Here is a 27282-nt window from a genome sequence, read left to right on the forward strand (position 1 = left end):
CAACACCACATTCAAGAGGCGGCGTGACACTTCACAAGATGGCGGCATTAGTTCCGATTTAGGCCACGCGCCAAAAGATCCTTGTCGCACTGTACTAAATGTATTGCTATTACTTTGATAATGCTCTCTGCAGAAAAGGACAGCGCTAGATTAATTTAAACCTGTCAATTTAGTTTACAGATTGTGTATAGAATAAGCCTCATTGTACCTACTCAAATTAAATTTGAGTTGCTTAATTTTATTTACGTTATGAAATAAAACATTGAATCTTATTAACTCTTTCATTTAATGACTTTTAGAGTGACCACTCTACCAGTTACAACTTTTGAGTAAAGTAACTTTCCAGAAAACTGAAAAAAGCTAGTCTTATGGGATGGCTACATTTTACGGGAAACGCCGTTGAAAAACGCGTTAATGGCCGTTAACCGCAGGTGTAGCCACTACCTAACGCGTTCATTTTACAACGGCATTAACAATGCCGTTTGGCGTTAGTCGTTTTTCACCTCAATTCAATTGACACTAAACGTTAACCTTTAAAATGTGGGGCCCAGTGTTTAACGCTATAAGTAATAATATTATGTGGCGTTGTTGGCCGTTGATGTTAATTTTAACGTGGCTCGGGCATAAGTGATAGGAATTAGGAAGAATCTATTAATGTTTCTGGCTAGGTAAGTCAATACAATTTAGCAACAAGAATACCTATTAATCACAAAAATAAGTTGAGATTGTAGATTGTAACAATATTCGGGTTAAATGTTTTGATTTTGAACCATGCATGTGTTGCTCAGCTCTGCTCAATCATAAAGATCGCAAATCAGTAGCAGCGTCAAATGAAAACACTTGTTGCTCCGCATTTTATACAAGTTTACAAAAAGTATACCTAACTATTTTGAATCAATTAATTTAGTAATTTATTCTTTGATGCGGTAGTTTGGTGGGTTCTTAGTGAAAAGACGTAAAAAGGAACGCATATGTTATTATTATCTGTATGTTGCTCACACTGGCACCCATTTCATTCGCAGTTGACACCTCTGCATCCTGCGTCGCAAAATTGGTTCAGTGTTTCTACTTTTTGGGACTTCGCCTATTTAAGGGCGAAACGAATGTTATTAAGTATGGCTTAGGACTAATTTTATTCTAATCATTATTAATATTATAAGTTACTATAGATCAGTTGTAAAATCGACTTAACCATATTTTATACCTCTCCATATATTTTTATCCCTGTCTATCAAATATTATGTAATATGGTTATGGATATCTGCAGGGTTGTTTTAGGTATTTTTTATAATTAAAAAAATTTACATAGTTTCAGAAATGTTTAAAACAAAAAGTTTTCTTTTTAAAACTTCTTTTCCAAGTCTGCAGGGTATTGGACCCTAATTCTAAAACCAGTCAGTCCAGTCTAGCCTACCATAATTTGAACTGACCTTTGATTCACAATGTTTTTAAGACTCCTGAGAATTTTTTTCCTGTTTTATTTTGTATTAGGTAGGTACCTAATTTAATTGTGTGGCTTTTTGTAGTGCCAGATCTGAATGCACTTCGCTATGAATTCGCCAGTATCAAGTAGCTTTAAAGGGCATGAGAGGGGCCTGCCCGCGAAATTAAAATTTAATTTGGTTTTTCGCAATTTGTAAACTAATACGACAATGTAGGTTTATGGCATTTTAATTGCGACAATGGCAGTATCATGCTCATAGGTTTATATAAAAATCTTTACTAGAAAAGGTCCAGTTTAAGAAATTAGCTCTAGTATCGACTAATTTGTGAGAATAGTCGATACTAGACTTAATTTCTTGAGCTGGACCCTTTCAAGTAAAGTTACCCATTGCGGCGGTGATTTAGAAAACTAGGGCAAAATCGAAATTATAAATGAAAACACTGAATTGGCTAGTTGATTGCGTTTATTTTTTATTCGCGTTCTATTTTTGAGTGTGACGGTTCTGTCTGGTGAAAACAGGTGAAAATAAAGCATTCTGGTTTGCAAAAAAAGATTGAAAATTTGATGATTTTCATATAGTTCGCAATTGAATCGATCTTTTCCTCCCGATTGCGAAAGTTTTCACAATGCAGAACGGAGAAGAACCACCGGCGTCGACCGAAACAGGTACGTTCCAAGTTTGTTGTCGTAAATCTTAGCAGAACAACAAAATTAAATGCGCTGTTGCTCTGTTTTCCTTTCCGGATTTCGCCGCAAATGTCTTCTAGAAATTCGTGAAAATCTTGAGAAATCTCATGTAACATGCTGCGACCACGTTATTTTGTATTACCCTCGCTAATTAGAGTGAATATCGACATGTTTTCACCATGCAGGCCTATTTTTGTTCTAATATAGAATCTACCGTCTTGTCTGCTACATAATTGCGCGGTCAAATTATATTTTCACTTGGTTTCGTGCATGGATTTCTGCGTTTAGTGTGATTTCGCTTGCAATTATTAGTACTGTTGGTGGGCATAATTGGAGTGTGAAATATGAGTCACATTGCTACCCACTTATTGTAAAAATGTAATTTATTAAGCTCTTTAATTACCACCTGCTATCATATCTCTGTCATACTTTGTGTAATGATATATTTATAAGAAACTAGGCGAGATTTGTTAGAATACAATGCGGCGATTTTATTTTTTATCTACCTTCATACCGGTGACAAATTTCTTATGTTGAAACCAACTTCTGCATTGATTGAAAATCCATTTTAATCTTGTTGGTAAAACTAACTGCAAACCTCCAAGACAAAAATAATTTCAGTATATCTTTTGTTTTATGTCTTCTGATATGTATTTTTAATTTTTAACATAGTGATCACCTCTAATAATACATATAATATCAATCCATATTATAAAAAGGAAAGTGTATTTGTTTATTGGTTCAACCACACAACAACAGAGCGAAGGATAGATGCAATTTTTTGCATGGATTCATTTAAAGACCTGGAAACTGACATAAGTTACTTCTTATCCTGGAAAATCAAGTTTCCACAAAACTTTTAAAGCATAAATCCATGCGGATGAAGTAACAGGAATCAGATATTAGATAATAATATTATATTACTGATAAATAATTAATTTCTGATAAGAAGTCAATTAGTAAATGGCTTCTATTCTACCATAGAAGTTTATTTTTCAATTATATCACAGTATTATTGTGATAATAATTATAATTGAATATAGAAATGTGATTTGAGCTTTTTATGATATATTAGCTAACCCCAGCTTTGCTACAATGGAATTTTTGAAAATCGGTTAACAACATCATTGCTAAGTACCTAAATTGATAGATTGATTACTTATTAATTATTTTGGTAGTTAATAATATAATTGGTTAATGTGTATATTACCAGAACAAGCACAACTTGATTAATTATCTTCACTTTTATATCATCTTAAAATCCAACAACTGACTATCAAAAAGTGTACAATAGTATCCTACTTGAAATATATAGGGTTCTTACTCCTTAGACACACCAAAAAAAACTGGTACATAAGACTTGATATTCTGCAAAGTGGTGTGGGCAGAGATGTGCATATCCATATCCATACTAATATTATAAATGAGAAAGTGTGTCTGTCTGTCTGTCTGTCTATCTGTCTGTTTGTCTGCTACGCTTTCACAGCTCAACCGCTGAACCAATTTTAATGAAATTTTGTACAGACTTAGGATAGATTCCGGGGAAGGATATAGGCTACTTTTTATCCTGGAAAAACATGTATTTATTATACTAAGACTTATACATTAAACATATATTATATACTTTTTATTGTGGGATTCCTAAAGACTCATCTGCTTGACTGATTTGTATGAAATTTGGTGCCGAGGTAGCTTGCATCCCTGTAATTGACATAGGCAACTTTTCATCCCGGAAAATCGAACAGTTCCCACGGGATCTTTAAAAGCCTAAATCCACACGGACAAAGGCGCGGGCATCCTCTAGTTATTGATAAATTGGAATTTTTTTTCACGTCACAATCTCAAGTGGGTACTTATGGGGCATAAAACTGTTTTAGTAATATGATAAAAAAAAAAACAAATACCTACTTAATTTATTCAAATTGAGTATCATTGTACACTTTTTGATTGTCAAATTGTGGAATTTATAATAAAATAATGTAATGGTGATAATAAATTAAGTAAACTTAAAACTAAAGCTAGGATTTTTCAATGAGTTTAAGTTTTATGAAAACTTTGAACTTGATAACTAGAATTGCATCAAACCGAGAAACTTCTTTTTTGAAGCAGTTTGATTGATTAGCTTGAATTGTCATGCTCCAGTGCTGTATGAACAAAGATTGTGAATTCCTTTCTTATCATAATTAATTTTTATTCTTAACTAGAGGATGCCCGTGACTTCGTCCGCGTGGATTTAGGTTTTAAAGATCCCGTGAGAACTGTTTGATTTTCCGGGATAAAAAATTGCCTATGTCAATTACAGAGACGCAAGCTACCTCAGTACTAAATTTCATACAAATTGGTTAAGTGGGATGGGTTTTTGGAAAGTGAGGAAAACTGTATGCCTGAGGGTTCTCCATAATGTTCTCAAAGGTGTGAAGTCTGCCAATCCACAGTGGGCCAGTGTGGGCAGACTTTAGCCTAAACATGGTGGGAGGCTTCGGCCGTGGTTAGTGACCACTCTACCGGCAAAGCCGTGCCGCCAAGCGATTTAGCGTCCCGGTACGATGCCGTGTAGAAACCAAAGGATTATGGGTTCAATGAAAACTGTCATACCCCTTCCAGTGATGATAGCCCGCTTCCATCTTCTGCATCATCACTTACCACCAGGTGAGATTGCAGTTAAGGGCTAACTTGTATCTGAATAAATAAAAAACTCTTCTCATTCTGAGTGGAGACCCATGCTCAGTAGTGGGCTGGCAATGGGTTGAACATGATGATGATGAATATGTTAAAGTGTGAATCAGCTATAATGTCACAAGTTACGTAGGTTATTTAACTTCAATACTTGTACAACTCAACAGAATCTTATGTGTTCAGGTGTTTAGTTATTGGGGAAAAGATTCACATGACCTTGGACTCAAGTGTAGAATGTTAAAAGCTGACCGCACATATATACATGAACCGTACGCGCCGCACGCAACGCATTCTAACAACTTATTATATCCAAAAAAAAGCCTGAAAATGTCTCTGACATCTTGTCAGGAGTGCGGTGACACTTGTCATAGCGACAAGATATATTAAAAAAAAACTTATTATATCCTTATACAGTACAGTACTGACATTTATAAGTCGCATCGCCAAAATTCGTTGCTGCAAAAGCGCAACCTAAAACTTAATACAAAAAGCTCTGGAGGCGCCAATAGTATATGGACCATATACTAGTGGACCATAATAATTTATGGTCTTGTATGAATTAGTTCCACAGGTTTTTTGCCATATGGAGAGATTTTATTTTTAACCGACTTCAAAAAGGAGGAGGTTCTCAATTCGTCGGAATCTTTTTTTTTATGTTTGTTACCCAATTACTCAAAGACGCCTGGACCAATTTGGATTCTTTTTTTGTTTGAAAGGGCATACACTGCAGGTGGTCCCATATACATTTGGTGAAGATCTGAATATCTTCGGAGATGTAAAAAAAGAGGAGAGTAAAAAAAATTTTTGCTTCTACACGTGTAATGTATGTATGAAGTTGGGCGAGCTTCACACTTGGATTTCTAGTTTCTTCTATTATGCTCGCTCGACATACATACATACATTACACGTTTAGAAACAAAAATTATTTTTTACTTTTTAGTGTTTGTGGTTTTTGAAGTCGGTTTTATTTTTCTTTTGAAAAATTTTTTTCTGGTCAGAATTTGATACCGGCTAAAACCGAATTTTTCACATTTCACGCTGTGAAGACAAAAGTTCGGACGAATGGAATATAGAAAATTGTCATATGGACCTGTCGCGTACTATATAAGTGTCGCGTAGTTAGTAGATCGATAGAAATAAGACAAATGTATGGTGCTGATGAATGTGTGTTCAGCTTTACTCTAAATCTTGACCCTGATAATAATTATCTTGTTTTGTTATACCGTTTTTCTATAATTTCGGTCTATTTGAGTTCGATTGTTTTCAATAAACAAACAGATAGACCTTGGGAAGCCAAAAGAGTTTCAAATCATATACCTACACTCACTATGGACGAGTTATGAATTATGATATTACTTATTAGCCGTCTAGTTGTATTTCCTACAGCACGAAAGGTTTACGCTCCTCTTTTTAGGGTTCCGTACCCGAAGCGTGCCAACGGGACCATATTAGTAGGACTCCGCTGTCCGTCTGTCTGTCTGTCTGTCAGCGGGCTGTATTTCGTGAACCATAATAATAGCTAGAGACCTGAATTTTTTACAGAATGTGTATTTCTATTGCCGCTTTAACAACGAATTCTAAAAATTTCAAAATTGCCGCGACAAAAAAAAATGTTATTTCTTGTACAACGGTACGGAACCCGTCCTGTGTGGGACCCGATTCGCACCTGACCGATTTTTGTACCACTATGATAAACCACCCATTCAACGCAGGGTCAAAGTCAGAGTTCATTTTAACTGACGCTTTGACTCATGGCTTTCAAATGCGGACATGCCTATGCATATTCCGTATTTTCCGTCCAAGCCTCAAACAAGGCACACAGCAAAGACCGAGGCAAGGAATTGAAAAAATAACGCACAAGTTTGTTCTTTGCAGCAAAAGTCCCAGAGGAGGTGACCAAGCAGTCCTTCAGGCTCAAGATATGGCGTCATTTGGAGACCAACGGCCTTGCCATGTTCCCGCGCCCGGTGTACAACCGGATCCCTAACTTCAAGGGTGCTGCTGAGGCGGCGGCCAAGTTGGCTGAGCTCGATGTCTTCAAGAACGCTACCACTGTGAAGGTCAACCCGGACAAGCCGCAGGAGCCTGTGAGGTTAGTACTGTAGCGCAGATGGCTTCACTCTTTTTTTTTATTCACTATAGGCAAGCGCTTGACCACAGTCACACCTGATGGAAAGTGATGATGTGGTCTAAGATGGGACGCGTTTACCTAGAAGGTGCCTATTCACTCTTGTTCACTCTCCGACATTTTGCACGATAAATCAAAAACTATTATGCATAAAATTAAACAAAAATCTGTTTTAGAATGTGCAGGTAAAGCCCTTTCATATGATACCCCACTTGGTATAGTTATCTTACTTTGAAGATTGAAACACATTTTAATTTTATTTTTTGTGGAGTAACCACAAATTCACGGTTTCCGGATTTTTTCTTTTACTTGTGCTATAAGACAACTACCTGCCAAATTTCATGATTCTAGGTAACGGGAAGTCAATACCCTATAGGTTTTCTTGACAGATGGACCGACAGACTACCAAATGATCCTATAAGAGTTCCGTTTTTCCTTTTGAGGTACAGAACCCTAAAAACACACCGTATAGTGATTCCGAAATCCGAACCTAACGGTACATGGGCAAATGCGTGATTCAAAAGAAATCTACGTATTTCTTTAATATGTCATTTCTTTTTTTCTATCCATACTAATTTTCTATAAATTTCCCTACCATTATAGAAAATACCCTATTTTCATCATTATAGAAAATAGGGTTTTTTCTATAATGATGAAACTTACTTTGATCTGTCAGCTGTTGCAAGCGTCACAATAAAAAGATCATTGACTCCCATACTTATTTCTGTAGCCAACACTGTTGAATGTGGATTTTGGCAGCAAAATGGTGTAGGCCTGTTTAACTGATCAATATTTATAAATAGACCAAGTGCTGAAATACAATTCTAATCTATAATTCTACTAGCGGACGCCCGCGACTTCGTCCACGTAGATTTAGGTTTTAAACTTCTCAGACCAGGGCGCATTAGGAACCCTCGTAGCTTTAGATTTAAGTTTACGAAGTTAGTTAATTTTATTATGTATCACCATTATCTTACAAATTCCACAACAAGCAATCCATGGTACCCAATTTGAACTCTTTGTTTTTTTTTCTTTTATTTCTCTCTAATGGAACACAAACAGCTTTTACATTTGTACTTAGCTCTTATTTCTAGTTAGTACATATGCCTATTAAGAGTTCATATTATTTATATCTATTGAATTTTAGGTTAGTAAATAAATTGCAATGAGTTAGTTCGTTATGAAACGGTTACAAATAAAGTAAATAATAATAGAAGCATAGAATTTTCTGGGATAAAATGTAGATTATGCCACTCTCCAGATCTTTAACATGGACGGCGTGTTTTTTGCATGGACAGACCATGCAAAAAACACGCCGATCCGTTGTTCCGTTACGGCGTGATTGAAGAACAAACCAATAAACTAACAAACAAACACACTTTCGCATTGATAATACTATGGTTATGACTGACGATTATGTTTTGCGATAGTTACGCATAACGCAACCAATTTAATGAATAGTTTCAATACACATTACACATCCTGCATTTTATAACTTGTTTTATGTAATTCACTGAAATTATTGAAGCAGAACTAAGCAGCGCATTAATACTGTTAAACTATGTTAAACTATGTACTGTGTGCTTAGTATAAGATTTTCTGGTCAAGTGCGAGTCAGACTCGCGCACTGAGGGTTCCGTACTCGGGTATTTTTTCCAGCATTTTGCACGATAAATCAAAAACTGTTACGCATAAAAATAAATAAAAATCTGCTTTAATATGTACAGGTAAAGCCCTTTCATATGATTAAGCCAATTCAATATGATTAAAGCCAATTCAATATGATACCCCACTTGGTTACCCCACTTGGGTTAGTTATCTTACTTTGAAAATTGAAACACATTTTATTTATTTATTTTAATGATGTAACCACAAATTCGCGGTTTTCAGATTTATTCCTGTACTTGTGCTATAAGATCTACCTACCTGCCAAATTTCATGATTCCAGGTCAACGGGAAGTACCCTATAGGTTTCTTGACAGACACGACAGACGGACGGACAGACAGACAGACAACAAAGTGATCCTATAAGGGTTCCATTTTTCCTTTTGAGGTACGGAACCTTAAAAATTCGGACTCGGACTGAATTCGGATACAACTTACGCACTAATCCGATCTCCGATACAAATCCGAGCTATTCAGTGCTTTGACATTGCTATGTATAGTGATTTCAAGCTATCTTTAACATTTGAATAGAATAGAATAGATTTTTATTCAAATAAACTTTTACAAGTGCTTTTGAATCGTCAAAATAATTTACCACTGGTTCGGAATTCCGTTCCTACTGAGAAGAACCAGCAAGAAACTCGGCGGTTGCTCTTTTTAACAAGCAATTACAGCCCCGTGCATAGCTGGAGCGAGTCAAATCCATGCTTCCAAATCAATCCATTTCTTTTTTTTCTCTCTCGTCTGGCTTTACAAAGATTAGCCAATGTCAAGTTTGTAGTTATTTGTAACAAGTTAGTTAAACTATACAAGTATGGACCCTGTCTGTGCCGGCGCTCGCCGACACACGCACGGCATCCCTTTAGAGCGCTTTCCAGTCAGTTTTAACAAAAAAAAACACTCCAAAAAGGCAGAGCACGCCCGCCAGCTAACACCAACACAGACGAAGTCCCAATCCATTTCTACGTCATATGTCCGATTTGAATCCGAGGTACATCAGCAAATGCCGAGTGAGTTCTTAAAATGTACGCACGTGTATATTCTTTGACCGTGCCCTGTCCAACGCATGGCCGGCCCCAACACGGTGTAACGTGAAACAGCCTTTGTCAAATTCAAATTCAAATTCAAATTCAATGATTTATTCAATAAAATGTAGGTACAATATGTTGGAATAATGTCTGATGAGCCTTATACATTTTACCACTATAACTGGTGTTTGAATATTATCTTAAATTCAATTAAATTAAATACAAATAAAGTCAAGACTAAAATATTAAGTAAAGAAAGACATACATAGACTTTACACAAGCAAAGTATAAAATAATAGTTAAATAAAGATCAAAAAATGTCAACATTATAAAAACCATAAAAAACATATCAATTATTATTAACAACTCAAAATATGCTTGTCTGTTAGGTAGTGCTTAATGTCAGAATATATTTTGTTTTTTACACATATTTTAAAAATAATTAGACAAACAAAATAAAAATAAAAACTAGAGATATCGAAAAATCATAGGTGCTATTATTTATAAGGATTCAAGTATTCCTTAATCGAATAGAAGCATTTCTCTAATAGCCACTTATTTAAAAATGATTTTAATGTAGTTAATGGCATAACTTTGACGTGGGAAGGAAGCTGATTAAATATGCTTATTGCCATGCAATACGAATTATTTTGGAATAAGCATAATTTTATATCAGGGTATATCAATCTGTCTTTGTGTCTCGTTGCTTTTCCAAGGGCATCTCCATGTCTGGTGAAGAGATCAGGGTTATTTTTTACAAATATGCACATTTCTTTTATATACATACAAGGTAGAGGGAGTATATTAAGGGATTTAAAAAGAGGTTTGCAACTATCCAAATAGTGAGCTCCGCATATTGCCCGTATACATTTTTTTTGTACTTTGAATGCTCTGTCTATGTCAACTGAGTTACCCCAAATTATCAGACCGTAATTAAGTACAGATGATACGTAACCGTGATACGCACTCAAAACAGCGTCTCTAGTGGCTATCTTCCTTAATTTTTTTAAAGCGAACACAAACTTATTGATTCTACTACATACAATGTCAATGGTACAGTCCAGTGCAGTGGTACAGGTCCAGTAGCAATGGACAGTAAACAACAAAATGTTAGCTTAAATTATACCCAATGTCACTGATAATGATAAGCCAAGTTTGTGTATTGCATTTTGACCCAGCCAATAAACTGATACCCTTCAGACCTCGTGGTAATGCAAATATTGTTTATTAACCCCCGACCCAAAAAGAGGAGTGTTATAAGTTTGACGTATGTATCTGTGTATCTATGTATCGGTGCATCTGTCTGTGGCATCGTAGCGCCTAAACGAATGAACCGATTTTAATTTACTTTTTTTTGTTTGAAAGGTGGCTTGATCGAGAGTGTTCTTAGCTGTAATCCAAAAAAATTGGTTCAGCCGTTTAAAAGTTATCAGCTCTTTTCTAGTTTTCTTGTAGAAAAGAAGGTTAGATAACCCTTAGGTTCATAATATTCAAGTGTCACTTGACAAATGTCAAGCTGGACGTTGCCTAGATATACATAATTATTTATTTGAAAATGATGTTTTGGAAAACTCAGATACTTTGGATCGTAGGCGCGGAATAGTCCAAGAAAATCGGTTCAGCCGTTTGAAAGTTATCAGCTCTTTTCTAGTTACTGTAACCTTCACTTGTAGGGGGTGTTGAAAATTTTTAATTTACACTTGTTATTACTCTGTCCGGGGAAAGAATTTAGTATAGCGTTCACTCTTTTACGTAATCCCATAAAAATTATAGAGACAAAAATCTTAGTGGGCGCAAAATGGTTACATTTTGAGTATTTGCCGACCTCCCTGGCGCGTAGTGATGGTTAGTGGTAAACGCTGTGGTCTTATTAGTGGGAGGTCCCGGATTCGGTTCCCGGCAGGGGTTTAAAATTTTATAATCTCTAAATTTCTGATCTGGTCTGGTGGGAGGCTTCGGCCGTGGCTAGTTACCACCCTACCGGCAAAGCCGTGCCGCCAAGCTATTTAGCGTTCCGGTAAATAGCTTGGCGTGAAGAAACCAAAGGGGTATGGGTTTAATAAAAACTACGATAACCATTCCAAGTTGACCCGCTTCCATCTTAAACTACATCATCACTTACCACCAGGTGCTATTGCAGTCAAGGGCTAACTTGTATCTGAATAAAAAAAAAGTCACCATAACCAATTAACCAGACGAAACTATTTTTCTAATTGAATTTCGAACGTTTTTTGAAAACATTTTCGAATTTCCAAAAATCCTTTTTTAGCGGATGTCTACGTCATAACAGCTATCTGCTATCTGCATGCCCGATCCGTCCAGCGCAGCGTCAGACACCTTTTCCGAGACAAAAATGCACTAACCAATTTGAAGCACCAACCAATCACGAACGAAACTTCTGATTGAATTTGGAATGGTTTTTGAAAACATGTTTGTGATTGGTTGGTGATTCAAAATGGTTAACACCCACTGAGATTTTTGAAACCACGTTACGTATGCAGCGCCTTTTAGATTGTAAGTTGCAAGTTTACGTAACCAAAGTCAAATAAGGAACTGCATATTAAGGACGAAGTCTGAATTTGTCAAAGACGAATAAATGATAGTGAGAGTGACGAATCAGCCTGTTAACCTCGGATGCAGTATTATCGCTCATATTCGAGCACACTGCGAGACTGTCTGATAGTTATATGCAAATTTTTTTTTCTCTCTCGTCTGGCTTTACAAAGATTAGCCAATGTCAAGTTTGTAGTTAGTTGTAACAAGTTAATTAAACTATACAAGTATGGACCCCGTCTGTGCCGGCGCTCGCCGACATACGCACGGCACCCCCTTAGAGCGCTTTCCAGTCAGTTTTAACAAAAAAAAAAACACTCCAAATAGGCAGAGCACGCCCGCCAGCTAACACCAACACGGACGAAGTCCATGCAAATATTTATCCATACAGCACGATATTAACACCATGGTAATTAAGGAAATAAGGCGTTTTTAGGCTTCCGTGCTCAAAAGGGAAGAGGATCATTTTGTTGTCTGTCTGACTGTCTGTCCGTCTGTACATCTTTCGTGTCTGTCAAGAACTAGGTACTTCCTGTTGACCTAGAATCGTGAAAGGCAGCTAGGCAGTTCTTATCGCACAAGTAAAGGAAACAATCCGAAAACCCTAAAAAGTTTACTATAAGGAGGGTAGCCTATTAGGAAAAATTGGAAAGTATTTCAACTAAAGTAACAATCAAATGCCTAATATCTAGACAGCTTTACTTTCTCATACCAACGACCTTTTAGATTTTACAAGTATTGACTCACTAACACCCACCGCAATTTAAAATGCAATCTTGCCGATATTATGTAAATAGATCTTTAGACGTTAATTTCCTTAAATACTAACGGCCGTATTCACAAACGTTACTATGAGGTCTCACAGTGCGCTCGAACGCATAGTGTAGGTTCCACCAATCAGATCATTGTAAACTGACGTGATACAGTCATCTGATTGGTGAATACGGGTGTAAATTACAATATGCATTTTATAAACAGCTGTTGTCTAAAGTAGCTTTAGTTTTCAAAAGGTGTACAATAGTACCTACTTTGAGTAAATGATTTTGAGTTTTTATTTCAATTTGCCTCCTAAACCGTTAAAAAAATAGTAGTTTATTTCAAGAAATAAAACAACAAAACTTAATTGATCCATAATTTTATTGAAGTTTTAATTAATCACACTAATCACACTCTTCACACTAATATTATAAAGGAGAAAGTTTGTGTGTGTGTGTGTGTGTGTGTGTGTGTGTGTGTGTGTGTGTGTGCGTGCGTGCGTGCGTGCGTGCGTGCGTGCGTGCGTGCGTGCGTGCGTGCGTGCGTGCGTGCGTGCGTGCGTGCGTGCGTGCGTGCGTGCGTGCGTGCGTGTGTGTGTGTGTGTGTGTATGTTTGTTACTCCTTCACGCGAAAACTACAGGACGGATTAGGCTGAAATTTAGAATGGAGATAGATTATACCTTGGATTAGCACATAGGCTACTTTTTATCCCGGAAAATCAAAGAGTTCCCACGGGAATTTTAAAAACCTACATCCACGCGAACGAAGTCGCTGGCATCAGCTAGTAATATCCATAATAACGTGTGCTTTTGTTCCCAGAGTGATATGCCTCGAAAAACACAAGACGCTCTACGTGCCAGTTCCGCGCTTGCAGAGTGGTTTCCTCAACCGCATGGTGTTACCTGAAGGCGAGACCAGACCTGGAGCCATCAGGAAGGCAGTCTCTCGCAATGGCATGGAGACCTTTGGACAACCATTGAGTAAGACTTTACTCTTTCCTCTAGGCTACTTCCCGCGTCCAAAAACATTTCGGATGTGCTGAAGACTCAAGCTGTACTTAGTAAGTGCTTGGCAACTTGGATGTGCCAGGAATATTCTGAAATGAGGTGGTTTTCGGTTCTTTTTTCCTGGCAAATAGCAAAATGCAGCTGAACAATATTTCGCCTGACCGCAAGGCCAGGTAAAGAGTCCATAAGGCCATATGAAGGAGGACCTTGAGTAAAGCTTTACTTTTATCTCCTCTGGGCTGATTCTTAAAAAACACAAGATTTACGTACCCGTTTCGCGTTTGGAGAGTGGTTACCTGAACCTGGATGAAGAGGAGACCAGACCTGGAGACATCAGGAGGACTGTCTCCCGCGATGGCCTGGAGGGTTTTGAACAATCCTGGAGTAAGGTTCTTTAGTTGAAACTTCAAATTCACAACTAGTCAACAATCTGTCTATCTTTGAAGCTGTGATAGCCGAGTTGTTAGAACGTCTGACTCCTAATCGGAAGTCGGGGGTTCGATCCCGGGCACGCACCACTAACTTTTCAGTTATGTGCGTTTTAACCAATTAAATATCACTTGCTTTAACGGTGAAGGAAAACATCGTGAGGAAACCTGCATGTCTGAGAGTTCTCGATGTACTCAACTATGGCTTCTTCTCACTATGAGAAGAGACCCATTCTCAGTAGTGGGCCGGCAATGGGTTGATCAGGTCAAGGTGAAGCGTACCTGCCCAGATGTTGCCTATTCACTCTTCTTTTGAGGGTTTAGAAACCAATGGAGACCGACCGACTTTCTCCGTCATGTCTGTTTTGGATGATTATTTCATTTCATTCAATGTGAACTTTTTTCCCCCATAGGTATCGAAGATTCGGTTTCCCTGGATCTCGTCGTGATGGGTTCCGTTGCTGTTTCTAAGGAGGGATATCGCATCGGAAAAGGAAAAGGTACTTATCGTTCATATACAGGGTGCAACCAGAGCGCTAAAAAAACTTAGCGTTATTATTACAATACCTAAAGACAATCCAATGCCAGTAACCATGTGCCTTATGTTGTAGTTTTAGTGATTTAGTATTTTTCAAACCCGCAATGTATAGCGTGCAAAACTTGGGGTCAGTGTCATTGGCAATGACCACGAGTGGTCGAGAGTTCGTTGACCTCTAGCGTCTATCAGATGTTTTATTTGCATTATATTGTGGACCTAAAAAATGTAGGTTTTTTTAAATCGCGTTTTTTTGTGGGATTTATCAGTAATCATTTGTACTATCACCTGTCTTCGTTTTTGCTAGCGTTTTTTTTTTCAGTCCACAAAACTGACTATAATTGAAAAAAAAATACAAGATGATACATGTGCGCAATTGTATCTTCTCGATGTGGACTCGGCATGCACTATTACATCTTACATTTTTTGGTTACATCTTGTAGAGTTTGTAGGCTAAATCTGAAGCATTATTTTATGAACTTTACCATTCTCAGGTTATGGTGACTTGGAGTTTGGCCTGATGATGCACATGAAGGCGATTAAACCTAACACACTGGTTGCTACTACCGTTCACGACTGTCAGGTGAGATTTGAAAAGAAAAGGTTCGACCTTTAGAAAGAGATAGCGGTTTCGTAGAGCATCGTCTCTGTCGTTGAGACCGACAAAACGTCACATAGGTATGAGTGACAGAGACAACGGTCTACGAAGCCGAAAGCTCTTTCTAAAGGTACAATTTCCTGCTGGCTACTGTAATTTTTTGTGATCTAACAATTTTTTTCTTTGTGCTATAACCTATTACCAGCCTTTCATGATTCTTGGTCAACGGGAAGTACAATATAGGTTTTGATTCTCTTGACCGGTCTTGACAGACGGAGAGACGGCGTGAGATTTCTTTTTTCTCTGGAGATACAGAACCCTATGTAAACAGAAAAAGTATCATTTCATCAAAGTCAACTATTGTCTTGCACTTAGACATCGTAAGGTCTACATGTCCTGAGGATGCTCCGGTGTCGGTGCGAAATGCGCGTCGAATTGTGTTGGAATTTGTGTGGTGCTGCGTACCATACAGATTTCGTTGGTTTGGCGGATTATAGCAAATTAAGCTTTTGGTTCCTTGTCCATGGACTTCCGCAAAATAACACCTGCGTCTATTATACAGAAAAAGTATCATTGTTGGAGATGCAGAAACGCAAAGAACAACTGATCTCCATCCAAAGAAGATCACGGTATTCTTCATGATAGAATACGAACCAATCCACTATTTTGTTTCAGGTATTTGACACATTGCCGGCTGAACTGTTTGGGCCCCACGATGTTCCCATAGATCTGATTATCACACCAACTCAGGTAATTTTTTTTACAGAATTTGCATTTTTTTTTTTGTAAATCATAATATTATATAGAAAGTTTTTGACAAGAATAGACCACATAAGGAATGAATATTTGAGGGGAAGTTAGAAAGTAGCGCGAGTGGTAGAAAGATGAGGGGCGGGCATGGTATGGGCATGTAATGAGGAGCGAATAAATATGCATGTGGAAGGAAAAAAGAAGAGAGGAAGAGCAAAGAAAAGGTATAAACAGAGAATATGCGAGTAAAAGGGGCGGATATTGCATTGACGGGTGACAGAAGAGAGTAGAAGAAGACATGTTTTACCCACCCCCATATGGTGTAGGATAAGGACAGGAAGGAAAAGGAAGTTTTTAGTGAAGTTGGTAGTTGAAGTCTGTTTTTTTTTTTTTTGATACCTTTTTGTTTTGTTATAGGTGATAGAAACTCAACGCATGAGTCAGCGGCCGGTGGGGATCCTGTGGCATCTGCTGTCCAACCGCCGCCTCGAACTGATGCCCGTGTTGGGGCAACTGCGCGAGATTGAGATGCTGTAAGTTCATCACAACAACAAAGTTGACAAGTGTAAATTAAAAATTTATGACACCCCCGACAAGTGAAGGTTACAGTAACTAGAAAAGAGCTGATAACTTTCAAACGGCTGAACCGATTTTCTTGGATTATAGCTAAGAACACTTGATCAAGCAACCTTTCAAACAAAAAACTATATTAAAATCGGTTCATCAGTTTAGGAGCTACGATGCCACAGACAGATACACAGATACACACGTCAAACTTATAACACGCCTCTTTTTGGGTCGGGGGGTTGAAAATCGTGTTCTATGACACTGAACATGAAGATGTAAATGAAAACGAATTCCAACTTCCAAGCCAACAAAAAAATATTCGGAATGGTCTTGTGCGAAGGATATGGCCCCAAGGCTTTAAACTCATAATCTTCTTCTTCTTTTTAGGGTTCCGTAAAGGAAAAACGGAACCCTTATAGGATTTACTTTGTTGTCTCTCTGTCTGTCCGTCCGTCCGTCGTGTCTGTTAAGAAAACCTATAGGGTACTTCCCGTTGACCTAGAATCATGAAATTTGGCATGAAAGCAGGTAGGTAGCTCTTATACCACAAGTAAAGGAATAAATCCGAAAACCGTGAATTTGTGGTTACATCATAAATGAAAAATTAAAATGTTTTTAAATTTTCAAAGTAAGATAAAATTATACCAAGTGGGGTATCATTTTTTATGCATAATAGTTTTTGATTTATCGTGCAAAATGTCGAAAAAATACCCGAGTATGGAACCCTCGGTGCGCGAGTCCGACTCGCACTTGGCCGGTTTTTATTTTAATCTTTTATTTACAAGGTTTTACATTTCTGTTTGTCAGCCTGATATTCTTATCTTGTATTTGTATACGTGTAGCGCGGGCCGAGCGTGTGTCCTGAAGGAAGAGGATACCGACGTGGAAGACCGCGCGGCGCAGCGCACCGCACAGCGCACGCGCCGACAACGCAGGCGCACTCGCTCGCACAAGAGCCAGAGCGAGGGAGAGGTGAGATCTCTTGACTACACTACCCTTGTCTCTCTTCTTTCTCATATCCTCATAACTTAGCTGCAGCATGCAAAGGGCGATAAGACCTGTTCCTTGAAAATGAGTTCAGATTTGTATTACTCACAACCTTTAAGACCAGAAGACAAGTGTAGTGACGCGCGTAAACCCCAACACACCGGGTTACGCATACGGCCACGCTATACACAAGCGGTGTGCCATGTTTCATACAGTTCCATACATTACAACGGAATGGTACGCGCTACGCGCTTACGCAGCTTGTGTGAACGAGCTATGAGTGGGAAGCTGGAAGAAATCTTTGTTTAGAGATAAGCATTTCCAATGTAACTTAATTTATTATTACTTTTTTTTTCTCTCTCGTCTGGCTTTACAAAGATTAGCCAATGTCAAGTTTGTAGTTATTTGTAACAAGTTAGGGAAACTATACAAGTATGGGCCCCGTCTGTGCCGGCGCTCGCCGACACACGCACGGCACGGCACCCCCTTAGAGCGCTTTCCAGTTAGTTTTAACAAAAAAAACACTCCAAAAAGGCAGAGCACGCCCGCTAGCTAACACCAACACAGACGGAGTCTATTATTACTTTGTAGTTACATAAGGCAAAAGACGCCAGATTAAAAATAAAAAGCTCCTCAACTGTAATAAATCTATTTTTTTTTTCAAATAGGGCAACACAACAGAAGGGGAAGAGAGCAAGTCGACTAAAGCCCGTCGCACACCGCGTCGCCGCAACAGCAACAAGTCTGTAAGCAAGGATGGCAAAGAGGACGGCAAGCCGCGCCGGCCCAGGCGACCCAAACCCGTCATTGACTTCACTGTCAAGGCAAGTGTTCTTCCTTAGTTTGCGTAACAGAAGTCCGCTTACAACTGGGTGTAAAGAAAAACTTACGAGCATGTGAAGTGAGAAATATGTTTGACTAGCTGATGCTAAAAAAGTTTTAGTATTATAAGTTTTTTTTAAATCCCGGGGAACTCATTGATTTTTCGAAATAAAAAGTAGACCATGTGCTCATCCAGCATATAATCTATCTCCATTGCAAATTTCAGCCAAATCCGTCTCGCGTGAAAGAGTAACAAACATACACACATACACACAAACTTTCGCCTTTATAATATTAGTGTGATTTTTTTACAGATTTCAAACATAAGTCCCAGTACACGAGTGCGCGATTTGAAACAGGCGTTGTCAGAGCGTGGTGTTAAACCACAAGTCATGGTTTGGAAGGTTAGTGATATTTTACCACTATACTCTATCCACGGAAAGAAGTTAGTATAGTGCTCTCTCTGTTACACAATTCCATACAAATGATAGAGGCAAAACGAAACTAAAGTCGGGATGGTAATCGGGGTATGAGGCGGGGGGACGCCCCCACACATCTACTTACCGGGATAGCGCGGGGGCTGTGCGGGTGTGCAGGGCGTTCTCCGATTGCCATTGCAACCTGTCGCGTACTGTATGTTTTCGAATTGAATTTCGAATGTCTTTGAAAACATGTTTGTGATTGGTTGGCGATTCAAAATGGTAAATGGTACACGAGTGCGCGATTTGAAACAGGCGTTGTCAGAGCGTGGTGTTAAACCACAAGTCATGGTTTGGAAGGTTAGTGATATTTTACCACTATCTATCCACGGAAAGAAGTTAGTATAGGGCTCTCTCTGTTACACAATTCCATACAAATGATAGAGCCAAACGAAACTAAAGGCGGGATGGCAATCGGGGTATGAGGCAGGGGGACGCCCCCACACATCTACTTACCGGGATAGCGCGGGGGCTGTGCGGGTGTGCAGGGCGTTCTCCGATTGCCATTTCAACCTGTCGCGTACTGTTTGTTTTCGAATTGAATTTCGAATGTTTTTGAAAACATGTTTGTGATTGGTTGGCGATTCAAAATGGTAAATGGTGGTCATTTGTATGGGATAACGTAACAGAGAGAACTTCTTCTCGTGGATAGAGTATAAGTTAAACAAAACGAAGTATAATTTATGATGTCCACAACACAACTATGTCAGAAATCGTGATAAAATGGTTTTTTTTTTCACAGGGCTTCCGTGGATTCTGCTACCTACATTTCTTCAAACCTGGCCCGCCCAAGGTAAATAATACAGATTGACCGAATATGGATTAGAGAGTGATTGGAATAATCGATATCACTAGTATGTTGTCAGTACTAGTATTAGTTGAGTACTTTATAAATGACTAGCTTATGCCCGCGACTTTGTCCTCGTGGACTACACTTTCCTACCCCTATTTTATCCCCTTGGGGTTGTAACAACTGTCACCCTCGTGCACCACTTAGCTTATAGTCTGTACAAAATGTGAATGTGAGTTCACATTTTGTATGGACTGTAAACTTTTTCCAATTTTAATTCTATATGTCAACTGTCATGACAAAAGTACGGTTCACATATAAAATACGGGCTAAAATCGTACTGACCTGAAAGTTGACACAAAGTAAAAATGCGCTATTATATTATATGCTCAGTTATGCGCTATACCTATAGTATGGATTTTATTTGTGTTACAGGGCGAAGGTGACATAGTCCCAACGCCCAACATGGAGGGTGTGATCGCCGCATTAGCAGAGATGTCAGTAGGGGGCTCAGGGGGTACTGAGGGGGCGGGCGACGAGCCGCGCGACGACAAACCGCGCCTGCTGCTCGTCGAGCCCGCGCCGCCGCGCCAGCCGCGCGAGGAGGCGCAGCCGCAGACGATCGACACCAGTGCGCCCGAGCCGGAGCCCGTCGCGCCTGAGGTGAGTTAGCTATGTGAGGACGCGGGCAACGACAAACCGCGTCTGTTGGTAGTCGAGTCGCGCGAGGAGGCTCAGCCGCAGACGATCGACACCAGTGCGCCCGAGCCGGAGCCCGTCGCGCCTGAGGTGAGTTAGCTATGTGAGGACGCGGGCGACGACAAACCGCGTCTGTTGGTAGTCGAGCCGCGCGAGGAGGCTCAGCCGCAGACGATCGACACCAGTGCGCCCGAGCCGGAGCCCGTCGGTGAGTCAGCCGATGTGAGGGCGCAGGCGACGATAAGCCGCACCTGCTGTTGTAGAGCCCTGACCAATTGACTAACTGACGATTTGAATGACTGCTTCATTTATTCATTAATACTAGATGATGACAACTTTCAATAATACTAGAATGATTTTATTTGACAAACTTCATTAATACTACAATTATTTCATTGGATTATATTAAAAAATAATCTCTTTTCAGGTACACTAACTCCCGCGAGCTGACATAATAATCGACTCGAGAGTTCCCTTTTTAACACTAAATATAATATGTTTTGATTACTTGTAAAACACGCATACACGATCGTCGGGGTTAGTCGACATAAAACCTATTCGTAAAGTGACTCACTCTTATAAAAGTCGTTTTCGTTTAATGTCATATTTCTAAAAAGGCCTATTCGTCTATGGATTTAAGGTCATAGCTCATTAGAGCCACCCGGCACCCGACCAGCACCGCCTCGCATTGTCCGGTCATTGTTCTTTATATGGATTTCTATGGACATACTCTCACTACATCAACTCTTTAACATCAGTTTATTCTTAAAAAGACTACTACTTCTTTCTTTGAAGTCGACTAACCCATCGTTAGTCGACCGCCTTGATGACGTCACCAACAAAACGAGAACAACAAAAATACCGACAAATAAAATTAAATGTTTCAATGACTTCAAGTATCATGTCAATATTACTTTTTAAATTTATTAAAATACGCAAAAGTCTTCTATAATGTGGCTACGGAATTGTTGTAGTGAGCGTATGTCCATAGAAGTCCATATTAAGAATACTAACCGCACGAGGCGAGGCGGTGCAAGTCGAATGCCTGGTGGCTCCAATAAACTATGACCTTTATTCTTATAAAAAGACCTACTTTCTTAAGGGTTAGTTGATGGACCTCTTGGGACGACGACGTCACCCGGCCTGATGGCGTCACCAATCAGACGAGAACAGCAAAACACCAACAAATAAAATAATTATATTGTGAATAAAATGTTTCAATGACTTCAAGTGTCATGTGAATATTTCTTTTTAAAATTAAAATACGAATAGGTCCTATTTTAATTAAACTTTCAAGAGAAGACAGGTATGTTTAAGAATAAAGGTCATAGCTCATAAGAGCCACCCAGCACCGGATCTGCACCGCCTCGCTTCGTGCGGTTAGTATTCTTTGCACTCGTATGGACATAATACTAATCGCACGCGGCGATGCGGTGCAAATAGAGTGCCGAGTGGTTCTAATGAGCCTTAAGTTATTTATCGTATAGGTCTTTTTAGGAATATGCCATTAAGCGAAAAGGCCTTTTTTTTAAGAGTGAGTCATTTTGCGAAGAGGTTCTACGTCGGCTAACCCGATCGTTGCTCGCTTCTATCGCACGCGGACTGACGGGGCTCCTGTCGCATTCCGATACTAATTGTTTTAGTAATAAGGTTGATTTTACTCTGCGCCGGGCGGCGTCGCTTGCGTCTTTATTTAACTAACATCCATGTTTTAAGTTGATTATAATGAAACACCAATTAAAGGGTAAAATACACGTTTATTTAAACTTTGGGGTATTTATTATTAAGAAGAATTTATACTTAGGTTGCATAACTCCAACAATTTAGTCCATAAAATGTAATGAAAATAACTTAATTGATTTACGTACAATACCTATAAGGCAAATGTTATTCTACTTTTTTTTAATGTATTTAGTAACTAAATACTCATTTAATGACCTTTATGATTTTTCATAATAATCTATGAATATCATTTTTTTTTTCATTTAATTTAATTTTATCAATGAGTTAATAGCTAATTTTCCATGATTACTATCTTACCTTTATTTATAGTACATGCCAAGTTTATGGGTTCATGTCCGAATTTAAATATTCATACCTGATATTGAATATTATTCAAGCCTGTACTTATCAATTCATACATCACTTATGAACTCATACATCACAATATACTTTAGTATTGTAATGTTATTAACTGGATTTTGATGTAGTAAAAAATTAAATAAAGACGCATTACCCAACCGCAGCGTGGTTCGATTTTAGTTTCGAAAATAGCTCGAATGAATGTTCGCGCGAAGGTTTTTTTTGTTTCTTTAACACGTACCGCCCGGCGCTATGTTTAGAAAGAGTGAGCTATATTTACAAAGAGTATATTGATATATCTTTATGAATGTTTTAGTTGTTCTCTAGTCTTAAACGTTAGATTAATGCTCATAGCACATTATGGACGATACGAAATTCCGCACGCAACGCATTTTATATCTCGTGTCAAAAAAATGAATTAAAATAACGGCAGAGAGGGAATCCTCTCGCTTACACACTGTACCTGTGTATAGTGTGTGAGTGCGACGGAATAATTACCGCTGCTTCATTTCGCTTCATATCGGAACAAGCCTCGTTAATCATTCCATCTCACTTACACAGTACACCTGTGTATAATGTGTGAGTATGATGGAATTATTAGCGTTCGTTTCGTTCTATTCATTGGCACGAGTTATATCAGTACTGAAAATGCAAATAACGCCAACAACACGAATTACAGCATCTTAGGATGTCACCTGTCTTTTATTGATGTGTGTATTAAATAAATAATCATTCATTTTTCATTTATAAAGGCAAATCTTGCGAGGCGCAGAGCATTTTAACTGCCAAACCATTATCGACTTTACTTAAGTTGAAATAATACCGAGAATCAACTTGCTGTAGATATTCGCAATTTCAGTACTAAATACGTTGCGTTGCGCCGCGTGCGGCGTGCCGTTAATGTGCGTACAGCATAATATATTTTAAAAAAAACTTACTCTTCGTTTTGTTCAATGCAAATACTTTTAAGCATTCTTCCATATTTTGTAAAAGATGCTATATTTTAGTATAATGTAACAAGGGTCCTTACGCACGGGAGAAAAAAATCGCATTGGTGGTTTAGTTACGATTGAGTATAAAACTGGATGTACTTATATTATTTAAGCGGACTTGATTTAAATTAACGGGGTTCATAACATTTTTAGCTATTCTATGAAGTAATCGCGTGCTATGACGTCATAGTACACGTCACTGTTACTCGGCATGTGTGTACGGATGACATAAATTGATAACACGTGCCAATACAGAAACGAAGCGGTGCTAATCATTCCATCTCACTCACACACTATATCTGTGTAAAGTGTGTGAGTGGGACCCAAACTCAACCCAAAACTTTGAAAGCCCCACCATAAAAAAAATGTAGAAACTAGGAAAAAAGCAGGCATAGGGGAAGCGGGTTTTTTTTTTGTTTAACTGACTGAGACGGAATGATTAACGCCGCCTTTTCCCATAACTAAATGATAACACTTAACTTTGTTACACAAGGTGAACTTAAACCGCGGCGTTGTTTTTTTCTACCGTGCGCATGAGTCCTAAAAATAGATTTCACCGATTTTTTTTTACTATAAAGTTAAGGTGCTTTGAAAACGGGATTCCAAACTGCTCAGTTGCACAATGCAATCGCAATCAGCCCCTAGTACAGTCAGCAACATAGCTAGATTTGCACCCGTCCATAGTCGCTTGTACTGGCGGGTGCAAACCTATTTTTGTCGCTGACTGTACAACTTTGAAAAACATTGTAATTGTCGCTATGCGATCGCCCCAGGTATAGATATTTGTTTCTACGGATTTGATTAGTTTTCTAAGGTTTTTTTTACCTTATAAAGTTTGGAATCCCGTTTCGAACTTGTTATTTGTGCCAACTTTGCGATATTTTGAATACCTAGTTGTTTTTGTTTTCTTGTAGAGATAAATTTTAAAATTATGCTAACGTTACTGTTCCATTAAAGGTGCGTAGCGATACGATGCGAAACTATATTTAAAATAAACCGTTAGATAACTTACCGTGTCTCTAAACGAGCACACGCGCTTGCGCCACAGTTTGTTCTTGGAACATTGCCTCGGCCAAACAATCTTAAGGCATATTTTCACTGAATCAGCAAATAAATGCGTACGAAGCATTTCGCTGCATCATACCTTAGTTTGGTTTTATTAGGATGCCATTTATGGGCACTTTTAAGGAGCGATTGTTAGTTATATCTTATAACTAGCTAAATAACGAAAACTACCGGCCCAAGAATAGCTATGTTTACAAGTTTATTCATTCTAATTAATGCAGTAATATTTATGTACAAGAAGTTGATTGTTATGTTGAATATAATAGTTTCTTAAACTGCAATATTTTTATTAATTATGAATTTCTATCATGTTGAATGCTTACCTATGTAATATAATGATGAAGTCAGTCCTGGCGCGTCGATTAACTTAATCTTCTAATAGCTTAGTATCGCTTCGCACTTTAGATGGGCAGCTACCCTATTTCTTACATATCGATGCATAGAAAGTTGGTATAAATATTTTTGTTTTTAAACTTAATGTTTAAAAGGTTTAAAACTACTTTTTTCAGTATTAGGTTATTCGTAATTTAAGATGCGAGAAGTTAATATATACGTCATAATAATATATTTAAATTATTTAGTATACTCTAGATTAAGGCGACTCTCACACTTATCTACGTTAAAATGTTTTCTTAGTTAATTCGCAATGATATACCAAGCTTTAAAAAACAGTTGTATTAATGAACAGGTTTTGCCGTTAATTTCGTACTACACGAAAGCTTAATTAAAAAAACTCAAATATTTTTCCACAGTATGCATAACATTTTTTTAAATTTTGGTTGGATCGCATACCAAAGTTAATGCTCAATCCATCTTTAACTTGTCGATATGTTACTTAGCAACGCTGTTATATGTCAAAACGACTTTTGAGAAATAACAACATTGCTAAGTAACTGATCGACAGATTACAGATGGATTGATTTTAATTTTGGCCGTAGGAGAATGTGTAAAACAGAATTAACCGCATTATCGGTAAATATTAAATTTCTCTTCGTTTAGTTTTACGTCGTAGGGACTGTGTCGATTCGCCTTAAGTGAACTATGACGTTCACACGTCCTATGGTCTCTTTATTAGTGGAATATAAAGATGTATTTTATATAGAACTTTGGGGATATTTGTATTGAACATATAGTGCGTACATTTTGAGAACTCGCTCGGCATTTCCGCTATGTATCAACTGTTGTGTCCAAAGTACGATTTCAGTCCTTAAGCTAAGGTGTCATTTATACGAGAGCTTTTTTAACGTACGTTAAAAACCGTCCAAATAGATCAAATAACTATATTACCAAGTATATCAAGTAGTATAGTATTACACCACGTCAACGCTTTTTTACGTGTGATCAGATACTTGGGAATACATTTGTTCTATTCGGACGCTTTTTAACGGACGCTAAAAAAGCTCTCATACAAATGAGGCCTGAAGGTAAACCGTATGTTTGACATGACAGTTGCCACAGAGCAAAAATGGCGGGTGAGTTCTCAAAATTTTAAAAGTAGCATAGCAGCTTGTGTGAGATTGGGTATTCACTAAGTTTGCGAACCTAGAATTCTGCGATCCTCCGTTAATTAAATTTTTTCTTAGGGACTCATAGCAAGCGCCCCGGACGCGTGAACTGAACGCTGTAAAGACAAAAAGCATGACGCTATATGGAATGATATAGGCGCGCGGCGGATGCTTTTTGTATTTCATTCCATAGAGTGCCGTACATTTTTTTTTCACAGCGGTCATACTAAGGCCCGTATCCACCTAAGCGGAGCGGCGAGGAGATGAGTTCAGCAGAACTACATTAAAAAGCACGTCACGCATTGTGACGTCACAATCCAGTATTTCATATATATAGCTCGCATACTAAGCGCGTGTTTTGACGTTTAATAAAAAGTTACTTATCTGACTTGTTGGACACTACTCTATTGTCGATTGTGGAATTCTCTATGGGTTTTTTAAACTGATTTTACAGATCTGGGTTCTAGCCCTTTTGAGCAGCCTATTCTGTATGGAAAAAGTTCTAGATTAAGTTGCCAACTGTCAAAAAATTACGGAATTCAGGTTAGCGGACTTATTGAATACCCAGCTTGAGATTGTTTCTTATGTGCATTTTTTATATAGTTTAAAACTTAATAGCACCTTGAAAATTGTATGTTTTATACCCTTGTGCGTTTTTCGTTTCAATGAGCTGTCTTGTAGTGATTTGTAATAGATGCATTCGTAGAAAATGAACTTCCATAGAGTAGCTTTTTCTCCCTAGAAAAAACTCTTTTTTATGGAAACGTTTTTTTTTATATTTATACTGAAACGTTAAAAGCCTAATAAAAAGACAGTAATTTATAGTTCATAATGTAAAAGTGTTTTATATTTGCCAATGCATTTAAAATACAATTAATATTACCTTTGGTAGTCCCGGGTTTTCCGGATTTTTCGGTTGTCCTCTGTTACCCTTGGGTTAATATCTTAGTTTCAATGAAATAAGGAATCTGATTTGTTTTGAAAAAATATTTTTTTTTTTATTTACATTTTCCTAAACTATCCTGAATCGCTGATTATC

General features: G+C 38.1%; 1 protein-coding gene across 1 annotated transcript; it reads left to right on the plus strand.

Annotated features, from left to right (window-relative positions):
• The first annotated feature begins 1902 nt into the window (after positions 1-1902).
• On the plus strand, positions 1903-27222 carry LOC123877853 (methenyltetrahydrofolate synthase domain-containing protein). Its single transcript, XM_045924778.1, has 13 exons — positions 1903-2110; positions 6683-6899; positions 13757-13917; positions 14786-14872; positions 15402-15490; positions 16181-16255; positions 16673-16788; positions 17665-17794; positions 18478-18633; positions 18946-19035; positions 19853-19903; positions 20336-20563; positions 21027-27222. Exons 1-13 carry the CDS (start codon positions 2071-2073, stop codon positions 21033-21035), a joined length of 1449 nt encoding a protein of 482 aa, XP_045780734.1. The 5' UTR covers positions 1903-2070; the 3' UTR covers positions 21036-27222.
• The last annotated feature ends 60 nt before the right edge of the window (positions 27223-27282 follow it).

The sequence above is a fragment of the Maniola jurtina genome, chromosome 24 (assembly GCF_905333055.1).
Source record: "Maniola jurtina chromosome 24, ilManJurt1.1, whole genome shotgun sequence".
NCBI lineage: Eukaryota > Metazoa > Arthropoda > Insecta > Lepidoptera > Nymphalidae > Maniola > Maniola jurtina.

Coding starts and splice junctions, on each gene's coding strand:
- LOC123877853 (XM_045924778.1), top strand. CDS start 2,071: ATGCAGAACGGAGAAGAACCACCGGCGTCGACCGAAACAG. Junction 14,873..15,401: donor TCGCATCGGAAAAGGAAAAG/GTACTTATCGTT, acceptor TACCATTCTCAG/GTTATGGTGACTTGGAGTTT. Junction 15,491..16,180: donor CTACCGTTCACGACTGTCAG/GTGAGATTTGAA, acceptor ATTTTGTTTCAG/GTATTTGACACATTGCCGGC.